The sequence below is a fragment of the Emydura macquarii genome, unplaced genomic scaffold (assembly GCF_026122565.2).
Source record: "Emydura macquarii macquarii isolate MOO-44397 ecotype Brisbane River unplaced genomic scaffold, CSIRO-AGI_Emac_v2 contig_480, whole genome shotgun sequence".
Classification (NCBI taxonomy): Eukaryota; Metazoa; Chordata; order Testudines; family Chelidae; genus Emydura; species Emydura macquarii.
The window spans coordinates 3,083,542-3,100,687 of record NW_027130617.1 but is presented as its reverse complement, the minus strand read 5'-3'; the positions used below and the strand labels follow the sequence as shown (position 1 = coordinate 3,100,687).

The 17,146-nt window shown below is 39.0% G+C and overlaps 1 protein-coding gene across 4 annotated transcripts in view; it reads left to right on the top strand.

Annotated features, from left to right (window-relative positions):
- The window catches only part of NTNG1 (netrin G1), a 192,725-nt gene that overhangs the window by 55,033 nt on the left and 120,546 nt on the right, over positions 1 to 17,146 (top strand). For all 4 annotated transcript variants that reach the window (XR_010918056.1, XM_067538345.1, XM_067538344.1 and 1 more), the window contains exon 2: positions 15,306 to 15,946. Coding sequence is in view for 3 of the 4 variants with exons in the window: in XM_067538345.1 (XP_067394446.1) it covers positions 15,306 to 15,946 (641 nt within the window). In the remaining variant the exon portion in view is untranslated. The remainder of the gene's footprint in view (positions 1 to 15,305; positions 15,947 to 17,146) is intronic.

Genomic DNA, 17,146 nt, shown 5'->3' with positions numbered 1-17,146 from the left:
CAACTGAAAGATCTCCAACAAGAAAAGAACTTTTGTCTTTTTAGCATCTTTCATTTCTTGTCTGGCTGTGTAGTTTCTCTTCTCCATGGAATTAGCAATAGAATTAACAACAAAGAATAAATATCAATTTTTCCTCCTAAAAGAAACAGTGCCCCATACGATAGTGGAGTGGGAGTCAGGAGATCTGGATTCTATTCGCGGCTCAGCCACTGATTAACTCTGTGCAAACTATGTCACCGCTCAGTGCCTCAGTTTCTCCATCCATAAATTTGGGGTAATGATAATTATCTCCTTGTAAAATATTTTGAGATCAACAAATTAAAAGTTATATAAGTGAATGTTTTCATATTTTCTAAAATGAATGGACTGGAAAGGGTTTCCAGTGACTTATAATGACCCAATTTTACCATCCTTATTCACCCTTATGCTACATGAGCAATCTTCATGAAATCAATGTGTGTAATAAGGGACTATTCAGTGTGAGGAAATTTGGCCCAATTTGGACTAGTATATGTTTGTGAATAATAATCCTAAAGAGAAGGAATCTTATGATTTGGGAAACTGTTTATTTTTTTATCTTGAGTGTTGAGTGTCTTTGTGCAGTTTAGTAAAATGTTCATTCATTATTAATTCAGTAGTGCTTGTATGAACTGAATGTCTTCTATTGAGTACAGTCTGCCAAAGGTATTAGATTGGGTCATTTATTCTGAGGTGACACTTTTAATATAAATAGTTAAAGATTTGAGGTCCACTTTTAAGATTTTTTTTAAGTCTCTCTGTCCGTTTTACATCAGATTTGACAAACAAGTCATCTCATTGTTACCACCACTCATGAGTCCTCCCTCGCAGTCTTAAAAATCTCCCACTGAGTAAGCAGGAACCATCCCAAGAAAAATTAGTAAATTAAAGCTGACAGTGGCTTGTCACAAGCAGTCATTAATGAATACCATGGAGGATTGCATGCCTTTCTGTTCATTGTCTTTCAGTAATTTATATCCAATATCCCACAGATTATGCAGAGTAGATGTATGAATACTTGTAGCTGCACATTTAAACAAGCAAATAGGATTTTATGAATTGGTGGAAATAAGAAATGAAAAATAAATTGTGAAGTCTGCTTCCTAAGGGTGAATATTTAAACCAAGTATGTGTCTTTGAAAAGGCTGGGGTTTTACTTTTATCAGTGTTGGTAGTTGTTTGGTTTTATTACATTCAAATACTTCCAGATAAATATTTAGTGTAGTATAGATTGGTATGATGCATTTTGACATATCATGATTTTTGTCATGATAATTCACAAACATTTCACTAAGCAAAATATAAAACTCAGAATTACATTTATGTAAAAGAACATAATGTACTTGCCAGCAAAAAAAGATGTACCTTCAAGGTACAGTGCATTCTGCAGCTTCAGATTTCTTTCATTTTAAGAAAGAGGAAAATTTTCCATATGTAGCAAAAAGAAAAAAGCTGAATACACACACAAACACAATACAGAGGGAGAAAATTAGGGTATACAGAGAAGAAAATTAGGATTCTTTACAGCTGAATTCAGTTTGCATGAATATTACAGGGTTTCTTCCCCTATCAGTGCACATAAAATTTTTGTTGGTGCTTGTAGGAGTTATGTTTGTATAAGTAAGAAAGAGTAGATAGATCCCTGTGTTGCTGGGTCAAATCCTTATAGTCCTTAGTAAGGTCAGAATCTCAATGATGTATCCCAGGGATGTTTGCCGTGAAAATGATTGTGTTGGGGGCACAAATCCATGGTTTGTGGTCACAACCATTATTTCTATCTTTGAAAATATGAAGGTTTTCTAACCTATGAACTCAAATCCTGCAGATCTCACTCAGCCCTTACGAAAACATTCTTTCCATTGATGTCTGTGGGTTCACTATACCATGTATATGTGCCCCCAGAACAGTCTTTTGCACAATAGATGGCAATTTAGCACACAAAGTAACCATTTTTATGTGCAGATGTTCATAGTGCAGGAGAAAAGGTTATGCACATGTTTTCCATCTGTAGCCATTGTGTCTGCTTTTAAAAATGTGCCCTCAAAACCTATTCGGAATAAACATACAATTAATCTTAACTTAATAGGAGTGTAGTAAACTCTGTGCTACTGCTCTATATAAATATTTTGGGCTTCATTAAATATTTAAAATAATTACAACATTATAAAAATCCTAATTGCACAGAATGTTAACTGCTGCCCTGTCACATGCCTGCTCAGTGAGCCAAAAATAATGTACATCCAGTGCTGCCACATGTACCAGGTACTGTAAATCAGTATTAAAGTGGTGACATTTAATGAGACATTAGCACTTCACAGGAACATTACCACATTCCAAAGCAGCACAGAAGCATAGGCGTGCGTACGGGGTGTGCCCAGGCACATCCTAATGTAGGGGCGTCAAACATCCAGCTCATTAACCTTTTTGATGTGGCCTGTGGCGCCATCTTGCTGGAGGGTAGAGCTGCCGCCGAAAGAGAGTAGGGGGCAGGATTTTTCGGTGGACGGCAAGACACAGTGAGCTGCCGCTGAAAAAGAAGGAGCTACGAATGGGAACGCCGCGATCTGCTGCTGAAATATCGTTCCTGGCGATAATTCAGATGTGGCCCGCCGGTGGAATTGAGTTTGACACCCCTGATAAAGAACATGAAAATTCCGTGGGTGCACACCCTAATGAAAATTCCCTGGGTGCACACCCTAATGAAATGTGCTGCTCACACCTATGCACAGAAGCCAGTAACAAAGATGTTAAATGGGTATCTTTTGAAAACCATTTTTTCTACTTCATATTATTTGCACCTATTTACACAGGTTTGTCTTGTAGTGGGATCAGTTAAAAGTTTTTGTTTGTTAGATTTACTGTTTTGCAAGCTTTTACCATTGCAAGACCTATTTCCCCTATATCCATCAAGGCAGCCAGACCTTTCAAACAGAAACAAATATTTAAAGAGCCCTCACTTTACTGTAATCATCTTTCGGATCAGATGTGAAACCTAGGAGGACCTGACAACTTCATCCCAGACACAAGGTGCAACTTCTTTTTACTTAGTGTACTTCCATTCCTTCTATTAACTTCACATTTTGACATTACAGTGACCTGTTACCCACATGTAAGGAAATCCTAAGCCCTGAAGTAAACCCTTCCCATAAATACATCCCGTCGGGAATACCTGTAACACTTCAAGTTTAACTGAAGATTAAGCTTTTTCCAGTACCCCCTGCTGCCAGTTTCGCCATCCCCTTTTCCTGTTCCAGTCCCTGACCTCCATCCCCAGTCCCTGTATCATGGCGCAAGCAAGGGTGAATGTTCACTCCCCAATCTTCTACCATATTGGGGTCTTCTCCAAATGCTATAGAAATTGCAGGCTGCATGGGCTATGGAGCACATCTGCTCCAAAAACAACCATCCTTGTTAATGGCCCAGCACATGTTATTCAGAGCATTGAGTCTCTGTTGGGTTTGCTGGGTAATAAATAGGCTGCTGTCAGTTTGAACACCTGGCCCCCATGTTGTCATGTGCTCCAGCCAGTGTGTGTGATGTCCCAGCTATGTTACAGCTATGTTACAGCTCTCAGTCAAAACTGCTCATCATAGTTAAACAAAGCCAGACCCGCAAATGTATTATATGCTCGCCTCATTATATCCATATATTTGAATAACGCTGGGCTTCTCTCCAAGAATTGCTCTGAAATGATACCTGTGAAGATTAAAAAGCTGCTTCCCATTTTTACTAGGTTCTAGCTACCCTTGGATGTTTGGCTTAGTCATTGCTTTGCTTGTCTTACTGTCTGTCATAGCTTCCCCGGGGAGCAGTGATGAAATGTCTATGTATTCACTTCTCAATATTGTCTCTTTAGTAATGGAGAGATGGTGAACTCCCATAGGGTCCAACACTCCTGCATAACCATATTCCGTACTAACCTCCATGGAAGCTTCAACTCCTGAGGCCCTCCCCCCCACCATCCCCCAGATACTCCCTGAACAGCAATCCTATCCCATGAATTAACAGTCTCTGTTTGAGGGGTGTCTGGTATTTTCCCATATCCCAAGCCCCCGTAGGGTGACTGGGACCACCTCTGCTAGACTTCCCTCTGAGGGAAGCCTCTGACACAATTTTAAGTTAGCCTGCAGCAGATGTGAAAAACTGTTGACCTCTGAGGTAGCCATGATAACCCCAGCAATCTTGGGCCCTTCCTGCAACAAGGAACTGGTTTAGTCCTGCTTTTGTAATGTTGGTTTCCCATCTGGTACTGAGACAGAACGGGCCATGGTTTTATCTCGTATCAGACAGGGGACATCATCATGGAGAGCATGCTGTTCTGCCCCTGCCAGCATGACCTTGCACACGCTGTGTGGTATCCACTGTGCCGTGTGACCTCATGTGCAAAGTCACAGTGGTGGGGGCAGGGTCATGTCGTTCCTGAAAGTACCAAAATGTCTGATATTCTGGGAATTTGTGAGTGGACACCCTATTTAGTTCTGAGGCTAAATCCATTGATCCACATGTTTCAGAGTGGTAATGATTGGGAAGATGGAAGTAACAGAAATGTGTGTTACACTTCTCTCCCTTAAACTCTCCTGCCCCTGAACTGCCCTTGGTGTCATTCCAACTCACCACTACCAGCAGTGATTGGGTCTCTTGCCATTATCATGCTCTGCCTCCTGAAACCTGGAGGTCCCTCATCCCTGTGATCTGGTTCTGCTTATCCTATAGCACATTGTAATTTCTGAATTGCTGCTGAAACAGCTTCTGTTGCAACAGCACCCCTAACTTCAGTTAATTCTTGGCCTGCCTCCCCTGTCCTTAATGTTTGTTGTGCTGTACTGGGAGGGTTTGTCCCCTGACAAGCCCTGCTACTCACATGTGGAAAGGGATGTTCAGTTGGGTTCACCTCCCATTCATCCCCCATGCTGTCCACAGGAGCACAGCGGAGGGACTCCCAATCAACCCCACCTATTCCTTCCCTGTCTCGATCAGGTCCCACGTGCCAGGAGGGGGAAACTGGCTTATTCATTTTTCACTCTCTATTTCTGTTCTCTTCCTACTTTTTTTCTTGATTGGCTATGAACTGCTATTCTGAACCCCTCTGCTGTCTTCTAAATCCAGTTATTAACCCTTCCACTTCTGTTACGTCCACCTCCTGTTCATTACCCATTCCTCAAAAAGTTCCCCTGGCTTTTTTCTCACCCTCAGACCTCTATTGCTTATCAAGTAATCTGAATCAAGTATACCAAAACACTGCTTTTTTAGAAAAAACATATTTTAGGCTTTTTCAGTACTTCCTCCAGTGTTCCCTTCCCTCTTCCGACACTGAGATCATCTCTCAGTAATTATTGCTGCCAACATCAACTCCGCTTCCTGCTCTCCCTCCTGCTGCTGCTATTTCCTCAGAGATTGACTCCTGCAAGTTGCATTATTCTAAACTCAATCAATTTGCCTCTCTCCATTCTGAAAACTGACTATTTATTCCTACTCTTTGTTTCCTATCTTTTTAACCAGTTACTTATCCAGGAGAGGACCTTGCCTCTTATCCCATGACCGCTTACTTTGCTTAAGAGCCTTTGGTAAGGGATCTTGTCAAAGGCTTTCTGAAAACCTAAGTACACTATAGCCACTGGATCACCCTTGTCCACATGCTTGTTGACCCCCCTCAAAGAATTCTAATAGATTGGTGAGGTGTGATTTCTCTTTACAAAAATCATGTTTGACTCTTCCCCAATAAATTGTATTAATCTGTGTCTGATAATTCTGTTCTTTACTATAGTGTCAATCAGTTTGCCTGGTACTAAAGTTAGGTTTACCAGCCTGTAATTGCCAGGATCGCCTCTGGTGCCTTTTTAAAAAATTGGCATCACATGAAATTGCACAACTGGTTGAAAGACTGTACTCAAAGAATAGTTATCAGTGATTTGCTGTCAGACTGCGGGGGTGCATCTAGTGAGGTCCCACAGGAGTCAGTCCTGGGTCCAGTACTATTAAATATTTTCATTAATGACTTGGATAATGGAGTGGAGAGTGTGTTTATAAAATTTGCAGATGACACCAGGCTGGGAGAGGCTGCAAGAGGCTCTTTAGAGGACAGGATTAGAATTCAAATTGGAGAATTCATCTGTCTTCAAGAAGATGAAATTTAATAAAGACAAATACAAAGCACTTCACTGAGGAAGGAAAAAATCAAATATACAACTACAAAATGAGGAATAACGGGCTAGGTGGTAGTACTGCTTAAAAGGATCGAGGGGGACAATAGTGGATCACATATTGAATATGAATCAACAATTTGATGCAGTTGAGAAAAAGCTAATATCACTGAGGTATATTAACAGGCTTGTCATATTTGTTCGGCTCTTCTTGGCACTGGTGAGGCCTCAGCTGGAGTACTGTGTCCGTTTCCGAGCACTACACTTTAGGAAAGATGAGGATAAACTGGAGAGAGTCCAGAAGAGAGCAACAAAAGTGAGGAAAGTTGTTCGTTCATTCGTTTGTTTGTTTAAATGAGGAAAGTTTTAAAAAAAACAACTGGGCATGTTTAGTCTTGAGAAAAGAAGACTGAGGGGTACCTGATAGTAGTCTTCAAAAATATTAAGGGCTGCTAAAAAGAAGATTGTGATCAAATGTTCTCCATGTCCACTGAAGGTAGGCCAAGAAGTAATGGGCTTAATCTGCAGCAAGGGAGATTTATGTTAGATATTAGGGAAAACTTTCTAGCCATAAGAGTCCTTAAGCTCTGGAATAGGCTTCCAAGGGAGGTGGTGGAATCCTCATCATTGGAGGTTTTTAAAAACAGGTTGGACAAACACTTGTTAGGAATGCTCTAGGTTTGCTTGGTCCTGCCACAGTGCAGGGATCTGCACTTGATGACTTTTTGAGTACCCTTTTAGCCCTACATTCCATGATTCTATTATTTTGATTTTTCAAACAAACACTAGACAGAGAAATCAAAGAAGGTTTTCTTGATACTGCTGAGACATGTTTGGCCAGCACCTACCAATAGGTCCCAGTCTTATTGGCCTATAGGCATTACCCTAGTATAAATTGTTAATAATAATCGTTCCAGATACCTACTGATATAAGAGGAAAAGGCAAATATTTTGTTCTTCAAGGAACAGAAAAGAACACAGCAGAAATCTGTATTAGTGCCAATAGATTTGTTAAAAGGCCCCCGTAATTCCAAAATCACCAAGTGGTAACTCATGGCTGAAATAGCATCAGCAAGGTTGCCAAGTAAAAGTTAGCACTGCCACACAGCATGCAGTCCTCTTGGAATGAGTAGGCTGTGTCTGAGAAAGCAGCTAAAGAAACCTGAAAGTGAATAGTCTCTTTGACTAATCAAGTAACTTGAAAAGTGTGTCAAAATCTATTATCCTTGGGGGGGTTTTGAGATAGAAGTGCAATTAAAGTAGCTAAAAAGGGAGAATGTACAGACAAGTATATAGTGGCTATGCTAGTGTGATGATGTAATACTAGTGTGGGAGTGACACTGCTAATCTGTTAAATCTCTGAATATGCCTGGTGTGAACTAGAAGTTTTCAGAAGCTTAATCAGACTCAGAGTGAGCAAGGTACTAAATCAACTAACATTTGCTTTGTCTTTTCTTCTGACAAACTAGACCCCTTAGTTATTATTTAGCATGGCAGAATAGGCACAACAAGGGGAAAATATGTTTCATCGTCTTAAATGGAAACAAATATTAAAAAGTTCCATTCGTCTACTAAATTTGTGGCCCATAATATTCAAGAGAGGCATGGTCTAGTAATCTGAGTACATCACTGGGGGCCAGGAATTGGGCAAATCACTAGGCACTAATCTGGGAAAATGCAGGCTTTAACTTCTACAAGGTGATGGGCTCTCCTTAGTTTCCATTGACTTTAATCCTTTTACATCTGGCTCCTTCCCATTTTGGCATAAGACATATTTACCTATGGCACCAAATGACATTTACCTCACAGAGCTGTTATGAGGGTCAGATCCTTAGGCAACTAAATACTTTTAATACCATTGTAGGAACTTGGCCTTAGTTTGTAATATAGTTTGAAGATAAAAAGTGCATGAAGTGATAAGTATTCCTATTAATATTTGGCAAACCAGTCTTTCCTAGTTTAATCTTTTAAAATCTCTGTAGAAGTTATTCATGTATAAACTCTCCCTCGCCCAGTCCACCCCAGTTTTGAAGAATTCATGTGGTTTCAGCCTGTGGCTCGAAGTGCTTGTCTGATCCTCCAAATAATTTTCACTTGGGAGCTCTGTGAAACAACATCAATCCTCCATTGAGATTCTGATACTTAAATCACTTTAACCTAAAATGCTGACAACCCAGTGCAGTGTTTAAAAGGTTATTGATGTTGAAGTGGTCTTATCTAAAACCATCCCTGTTTTCATAATAACAACAATAATTCTTAGCACTTAAATAGCACTTTTCCTCATGAAAGCTCATGACACACATTCACTAGTGTACTACAGTAGAATATCAGCGTTATGAACATCTTGGGAATGGAGATTGTTCGTAACTCTGAAATGTTGGTAACTCTGAACAAAACGTTATGGTTGTTCTTTCAAAAGTTTACAACTGAGCATTGACTTAATATAGCTATGAAACTTTACTATGCAGAAGAAAAATGCTCTTTTTATCCATCTTAATTGAAATGAAACAAGCACAGAAAAAGTTTCCTTACCTTGTCAAATATTTTTTAAAAACATTCACCCCCAGTAATTTACGTTTAATAAACTACTGTACTGTACTTGCTTTTTTGAGGGGAGAAGGGGTCCTCTGCAGCTGCCTCATTGCGTACTTCCGGTTCCATATGAGGCGTGTGGTCGACCGGTCAGTTCTTAACTCTGGTGTTTGTAACTCTGAGGTTCTACTGTGTCAGCTAGCTAATGTTTACAGGTGCTTTGATAATATAAGCATGACAGGAGAGATTCTGATCCCTTTACTCACATTGAGTTCTGTGAATAGTCCAGTTGAATTCATTGGTTCAGTGGGACTGTTGATGGGGAAATTAATGTACTATGCAACCTGAGTGAAGATATCATAATCTAGCTCTATAAAACTGAAAATATATTATCCATGTTTATTTGTTACTTTGAGGAAGTGGTGCATAAGTGTGATTGTTGTTACTGATTATTAAGTTATTAATCATCCACATGGTACAACATGGTACTAAATGTATTTCTCTTGTGATGACCTTTTGGGATAGAAATAAATAGTGATTGTCCTATTATTTCAATATTATTTATTTTAATGAAATATTTTACTACAGAGCCTGAGTTTGTCTTGCTTGATTCAGTCTATATTTATTCCTTGTCAAGTATATCTGAGCTAACTGCTTGAGATGGAAGTATAAAAATCAGCTTCTGTGACTGGCTTCTTGAGAATTTATTTTGCTCTTTCCTAAAATCTTGGCCTGCTTGACCTCTGTGGCATTCACCAGTTTGAAAATCCAGGCCATAATCCTCTGTAGGGATTTAGCCAGGTGTCTATTACAGCATGTAATCTGGGATACAGCTTCTAATATTCACACTGCAGAAAGGTTAAGCCCCCCTGTCTTTGTTCCTGAGTAAAAAAGTCCACAAGGTGTTAGTGTGTACAGGGAGCAGATTGAAACAAGCAACAGCTTCAATCAAGTCCTAAGCCTGTGTATATGCCACAGAAGAATCTTTGTGATGAGAGGAGGGAGGCCCCTCATCTGAGAAGGAGCAATCAGATTTTAACCCTTGAGCAGCAGCTGCAAAACCCCTTTTCATCACTGCCTCCATTATAGCTCAACTACTGAATTGTTGTAGACTTTTGCCTTTAACATAAATACTTATTTCAAGGTCATTGTCCCATTTGTCACCAAGTTCTCCCTTGTGTTACCAATGGCAAGCTGTGGAAGTTTTCTAACTAGGAGGAGAATAAAATGTCAGCTGTAGTTCAGCTCTCATTGCTCCTTTCTGTGAAGTACAGAGGATAGATAGTCTGTGCAGCCAAGCAGGGCAACCTGAGGGGCCTTTTTGCAGCCTCGTCTACTTCAAAAAAATATTATTGTGTTCAAACACCATTGTGAAGATTGAAGTTGTCTGACACAATACAGAACAAACCTAACCAGTCAGTGCAGACCAGAACAAATTGTATTCAGCTAATCATGATGAAACCTTTCTGGGACCAGTCAGACCTGGACTGGACTGTGTCAGCTGCTGCAGTATAGAACAAGTCCAGTGTTCTTTTAAAACAGAAACTTTTCCAATGTGTCAGAATCTTTCGATAACATCCTGACTTCCCAAAGTGTGAGGAGGCAAAATAATAACAGCATTCAAGGTGCTAATTAATAACAACTTCAGTCACTCTGAGAAGTACTGTAATGTAATGCATTTCCTTAAGAAGGTGGTAATGTAGGGAAAACCATCATCATCCTTATGTTGTAATTGTTAGGATTTAGAGGCATTAACTGTTCGTTTACTTAGAAATTTTTTAAATATTGTTTTAAATGTTTAAATATTGTTTTAAAAACTTATAAGTATTTTTCACCTTGTACAGCTGAAGAGCTTTTGCATGGAGCACTTAAATTAAAGTTTACTTAATACTGCCTGCTGGTCACAAAATAATTACATAATGCTCTAGCCTGTTAGATGTTGGTAGCAAAGAATTTTCTTAGTTTTGACAAATAAGTGAAAGTTTCTCTTTGATGTATCCATTTTATTGTTAGTGGTGTTAAGGAGAATGATCACTGAGATGAAGATATTAACATTTGTAATTCATCTTTTTTAATGGTGATTGGTTTCATGCTAACTTATTCTAAGAACCTGATTTTCATTTATGCTAGGGCTCCTTTATTCCATTGTGGCAGCATAAAGGGGCGTCAGAAGGAGTGTAAACTACATTTAGAATTAGTTATATTGGTATCTATTTTAAGGCCCCTTTACACAGCCAGAGCAATGGTTTAAAGGAGCAGTAGTGTAAATGAGAATCAGGCTCTTAAGTCTGTATGGCAACAGTTCCAAGAAATATGATTATGTGTTTTCCCTCACTTCAGTACAGGCAATGGGGAACTTGCTTCTGTTTGTGATTTGTCTTCCCATCCCTTTGTTTTTAAGATAGTGTTAAAATTCAGGGTATCAGTTTTATTAAATTACAATGCAGTATATCTTTTTTCCTAATTTCCTTTCAGTGCCATTGCACCCACACCGTAAATTATGTTAATGATAATCCAATCATTAATCTCACAGAAGATCATTCAGTGCTATGAAATAAAAGAGAATGCTCCAATTGATATTTTTGGTATATATGCAGCCATTTGGTGAGGATTCTCTTTTGGAATGATTTGCTTACACATCAATTTTAATAGTGTTATACTGCTGAAATTTACCACCAGGAGTGGGTTCAGGTAAAGGATGAAACTATCATTCTGGCCAACCTCCCACTTAATAATCTCTGCCATTAATTTTGACAGTTTATGTTCCTTTACCTGACATTTTTATGCATATAGAACTGAAGACCATGTACAATAAGCAAAGTTTTAGCATTTGCCACATCATTAATTTAGATATTTCATTATTGCTAGCTCTCATGGTTTTATTGCAAGTCCTATGGTATTTGGTGTTTTCTCAAAGCCCCAGGTCCTGGAGTCTTGTGAAAATATGAAACTCTCAACCCTTTTTTAAAAAAAGGGTAAGTTTATAGCCCTGTTGGTTGTTGAGAAAAACTTGAAAAAGTGACCCAAGTGCTCTCTAAACACTCAAAAACTAAAAGGCAAATAAAAAGACCCCAAAGTTTGTTTAGATAGATAGATCGATCGATCTGGTGATTTGAAGTCAATCTTATGGTTTTTTTAGGTCACAATTTTTGAACACTTAGAATTGGCAATATTGACAGTGGTAACGATTACTCTTGTTTTCAGATGGGATGAAATCCACCCCTGTGCATTGGACCAGGCTTGCCTGAAAATAGGTTTTAATGAGTGTGAAATGGTCCATAGGATTTGTGCTGGCCCTCTGCACAGGATGAATTTCACTCACACTGAATTGAGTTCTCATTTGGACTCTTGACAGAATCAATATCTGTTTGGTATAAACCCAGAAGATCCCATATTTAATATCTAGTGGATTTTTATAAGGTCAGTAATAACTTGAATTTATACAACATTTTCCATCCCAAAGCACAATATAAACAGGTAGGAATTAAAATGCAGCTATCTCTATAGTGAAGAACACCACCATTGGTGACAACTAGAGTTTCATTAATTATGGAATAGTTCATTTGCATTGTGCATGGAAGTCTGGAGACAGCAATAATATAACAATCAGAGATCTCACAAACAGGGTTAGCATGGCCTGGCAGCACTCAGGCTATGTCTACACTAACAGCACTTTACTGGTATGGGAATACCATGGGTATATTGTGCCAGCAAAGCTCCCCTAGTGTGGATGCAGCAATACCAGCAAAGCTGCGCTTTGTACCAGTGTAGTAAAACCACCCCCTACAAGCAAAAGAAGCTGTACTGGGTAAAGCACAGTTTTGTTGATATTACTGCGTCTATACTAGCGGCTTCTGCCAACACCTATGTTCGTTAAGGATCACACCTCTTCCCATCCCAGCTGGGCCTGCAGAAGTCTGTAGCATAGACTTACTAGTACTTGCCAACAAATGAGATCAGCCTTAAATCTTTTGGTGGCTCAACCAGATTAGATTATACTGACCTCTAAAATGTAGAGATGAGAGAGTTTTGCTCCGGTAAAGTTTGTCTCGCTACCTTTAAGTTACCTGTTTTGAGTGACCCTGAGGCTCGCCCTGCCACTCAGAGGAGGGTGTCTTCACTGACTACATCTGCTAAATACATCAGTGGCAGTCATGCAGTTCTGTGGAGCCTCTTCACCTGCCCAAAGATAGATGTGAAAACCACAAGCAAAATTCAGTCTTTTCCCACCCAATCATCTGGTTAATTTCATTGTGCAAGTTACTGTCTGCTCCAGTTACTGTAAGGTAAGTAGCCTTCCTTTATCCATTCTGGTTCATAAAACACAGTCTCTGCCAGCATCCAGGGATCAGTGGATAATTTTTAACATAAAGAATGACAACAGACCCACATTTGTGTTTTCCACCTGTGCTGTAGCAAACCAAAGCCATCTTTCTGTTCTGCTTAATATAAATGTCTGTAACTTGTCATCCAGTATCCAGTAGGTTTGATTTTCTATGTTTTGATATTCCTGACCTCCAGATGAAGTAGCTTTTGCCAGAAAGGAGATTGTAGCATGTAAGTTCATGGCTATACTGATAGCTTCATATGAACAGACTCTGAAGTGATCATGTTGTTCCAGTAAATTTCCAGTGATTTGTGTAACTCTGACCTCTTTCTATAAAGTGCACATTTACATATATTTAAAATTTATAAATCCTGACAGATTCCACAGTATTTATAGGCTTCCTGAAAAAAGCTTAAACAAGGTTGCAGATCTTTGCATTTATGTCTCTGGGTATGTTAAACTGAGTTTAAATAATAAAAAAACTTAGTGGCCTTATCCATCCTGCTTGGAATATATTGGGGTTTTCCCCCTCTTTGCTTTATTTGGTCCCTTCTAACCCCATTATTCTATGATGCATAGAAATAGTGATACTGAGCTTGAAAGCAGAAAACTGTAACAAGCATCTTCTCAGTTACAGCTGCATGTTTAGTCTGTCAATTAATAAGCATTGTTCTGTTTTTCAAATAACCCATTTTTTCTCAAGCATTATATTTGAGTCTCAATGAATTGTTGTCAGTTTTGGGATTCAGCTACATTAATGGGAAAAAGAGAGAGGGTATTTCTCTGAGTAGGTAAGAGAAAGTTGCCTCTAGGGAGGTCAGAGTAAGTGCTTAAGACCTTTTCCTGCATTTAACTTGAGTACTTCAGGAACTGCGGCAATGACCAAGGTGGAAACTCATTATTTGAAACCCAGCTCATGCAGTGGGTGTGATTGCAAAGCTTCAGATCTCTAAGGTCTTGTGATGGAGAGAAACATAATTGTAATTGTAAGGAAAAAAGGAAAATGAATTACATAAAGGTCTATTCTCCCATCAATATGTGAGTAGAACTCCTGTTGATGTGAGAAGGTACCCCACGTGTTGATGGGATAGTATAGACCCTCAGCAGCTGCAATTTAACTCTAAAAAGTAGAGAGCAGTAATTGTTTTCTTAAACGAATAGGGAATGACTAAGTAGCCAAATATTAATGTACTGATGAAAGCTTCTAGATTGGGTAGACATGATTCAGTGCAGCTTAAAGTAGCCTAATAGCTTGCAATGCTTTATCAAGTTATCCTCAGCCTCCAAGTGAAGTAGCTTTTGTGAGGAAGAAGATGATTGTAGTGCAAGTTAATGTGTCAGAAATCCAAGAGTAGGAATAATTCACTTTCACCTTGCCATAGAGGACAAGTAGCAGTAAAAGGTACACATAATTGGTAAGTGTTTGTGTTGTGTTTTGTTTTTTAACTCAACGCGCAGTTCAAACCTCCAGCCACCATAGCAGCCTTGCAGCTGGAGCTGCTGACATCTCCCACCTAATCAAGTGGTGGATTATCTTGTCCTGATAAATTGGAGCCAGTGTTTGGTAAAACGTCTTTCCTGAAGTACTTCGCTAGCCTTTAACTAATAGGGTGGTAGGTGTCTGGATCAAGCCCCAGAGCTTGTAGTGCAGTGTGTTTCTAATGATTTGTAGTGAACAGTGTGAACATTTTAAGGGAAAACATTACTAAACAGGAACACAGCTAAGCATGATAAATTTGAGGCCAGGGGAAAAGGAAACATGAAAGCTGTATTGGTATTGTTTTATATTGCACTCATAGAGAATGTATTGCTGAGTCTAAGGCACTTCTCCTAAAAGTGACTTTTTTATGAACTGTGCTCCTGAGGAATGTACTTGTATTAAAAGGAAATTCTCCTTTCTTCGCTTCTGCATCTTTCTAAGAAGAGTCAGTGCTACTGAGCCATTAGACATTTGCTCATTGTTCTTGTGCTTTTGTGACTAGATTACTGGTCCAACACATTCAGGATAAATAAACTGTTTTCTTTCTCTTAAACCCACCGAGAACAACATTTTAAATTACAAAAACAAAGAATCTGTTGTAGGGGAGGGGGAGTAATTTAATAAATAAAGCAAACAGGAGAAATCTAGTTAAGATAAACAAAGATATTACCTACATTTATTTTCTTTCTTGGCTTTGCTCGTAAACAATAGAAAGTCAATTCTAATTTGTCAAGTGAAGAATGTCTTTATGTATGGTAGTCACTCATATAATGCTGCCTTGTAAAACTGTTTTGTTCTTCTTTCATAGGGGAATCCTTACATGTGCAATAATGAATGTGATGCAAGTACCAGTGAACTGGCACATCCACCTGAACTGATGTTTGATCTTGAAGGAAGACATCCCTCCACATTTTGGCAATCCACAACTTGGAAAGATTACCCCAAACCTCTTCAGGTTAACATTACCCTCTCCTGGAACAAAACCATTGAACTAACAGATAATATAGTTATCACCTTTGAATCTGGCCGTCCAGACCAAATGATCTTGGAGAAATCACTCGACTATGGGCGAACATGGCAGCCATACCAGTATTATGCCACAGACTGCTTAGATGCTTTCCATATGGATCCAAAATCAGTGAAGGATTTATCACAGCACACAGTCCTAGAAATCATTTGCACAGAAGAATACTCCACTGGATACATGACAAATAGTAAAATCATCCACTTTGAGATCAAAGATCGATTTGCATTTTTTGCTGGACCACGGCTTCATAATATGGCTTCCCTATATGGCCAGCTTGACACAACCAAGAAGTTGAGAGATTTCTTTACCATCACAGACCTGAGGATAAGATTGCTCAGGCCAGCAACTGGGGAAATATATGTAGATGAGCAACACTTGGCACGCTACTTTTACGCAATCTCAGACATAAGAGTATATGGAAGGTAAGAGAATATGTGTCTTTAGGGATGGGTAAATGTGTCTGTCCTTAAAGGATGCCCATAATTTTCTGTTCTTCCACAAAATGTTAGCAATTTCTACTGAAATGTTTTCCCAGAAATCTAGCTCAGTAAAAACCAGTTTCTGAAAGCATTAGATATTTCTGATTCAGCAGTACAAAGTCATCAAAGTTCTACTGTCACTAAACTTGACAAGTCTCTTTAGGTCTTAAGAGTGGAATATTTTTAACCGCTTCTTACACTAGGCCAGGGGTATCCAGCCTTTTATGTCTGAGGGTGAAATTCATCCCAGTGTAAGGGACACTTCACAAGGCTCTCCAGGACATCTTTATTCCTTTATGGCCTAATCTAAAGCCATGGAATTCATTGGGCTTTAATTTGTGCCCTTACTGTAAGGTATAACTGGTCTGAAGGGCCTTGGATGGGACTCTGCATTGGGGTGAATTTCACCCTTTCTGCAGGGTATAGTTCTGTTTGAGAAAATGAAGACCATAGAGGCTAGAGTCCCTTACACATGCTTTAGACTGTTCTAGAATGCAGTGAAGCTGAAGTGGAAAAAACAAACCAATGGTTTGAAAAACACAAGGCTAATTTGGATAGGAACTTAGGCGTTGCCACACTGCATTAGACAAGTGGCCAACCTGTGTCCAGCAATGGCTAGTACCAGGTAGCCATAATGTCTCACAGTAGACATTTTTGCAAAACATGCCAGTGCAGAAAGTTTCTTCCAAACCCCAAGAAGCTAGTGGTTAGTTTATGACCTGAAGCACGAGGACTGATATCCTCTGAAAATGTTAATCATTGCTACTGCAGTACAGTACTGAAGCTGTTGTAGAAATTTTTTCCCATATGAATGTCTAAACATTTTTTTGAATCCTACAAAGCTCTTGACCTTGTTATATTTTGTGGTAGTGAGTTCCACAGATTTGTTTCCTGTTGTGTAAAAGAAGCATTTCCTTTTATCAATTTTATGTGTGTTACTTTTAAATATATTGGGTGTCCCCTTGTTCTTTTATTATCAGATGACATAAATAGGACCTCTTCCATATATTTTACTTACCTCTTTCATGCACCTTGTACCTCTTATCCATATCCTCTTTAAACTAAAGAGTCCAAAACGTCTGTTTTTAATAATATTATTTTCAAGTTCATTGAGGACTGATGCAATATCAATAATATTTGATT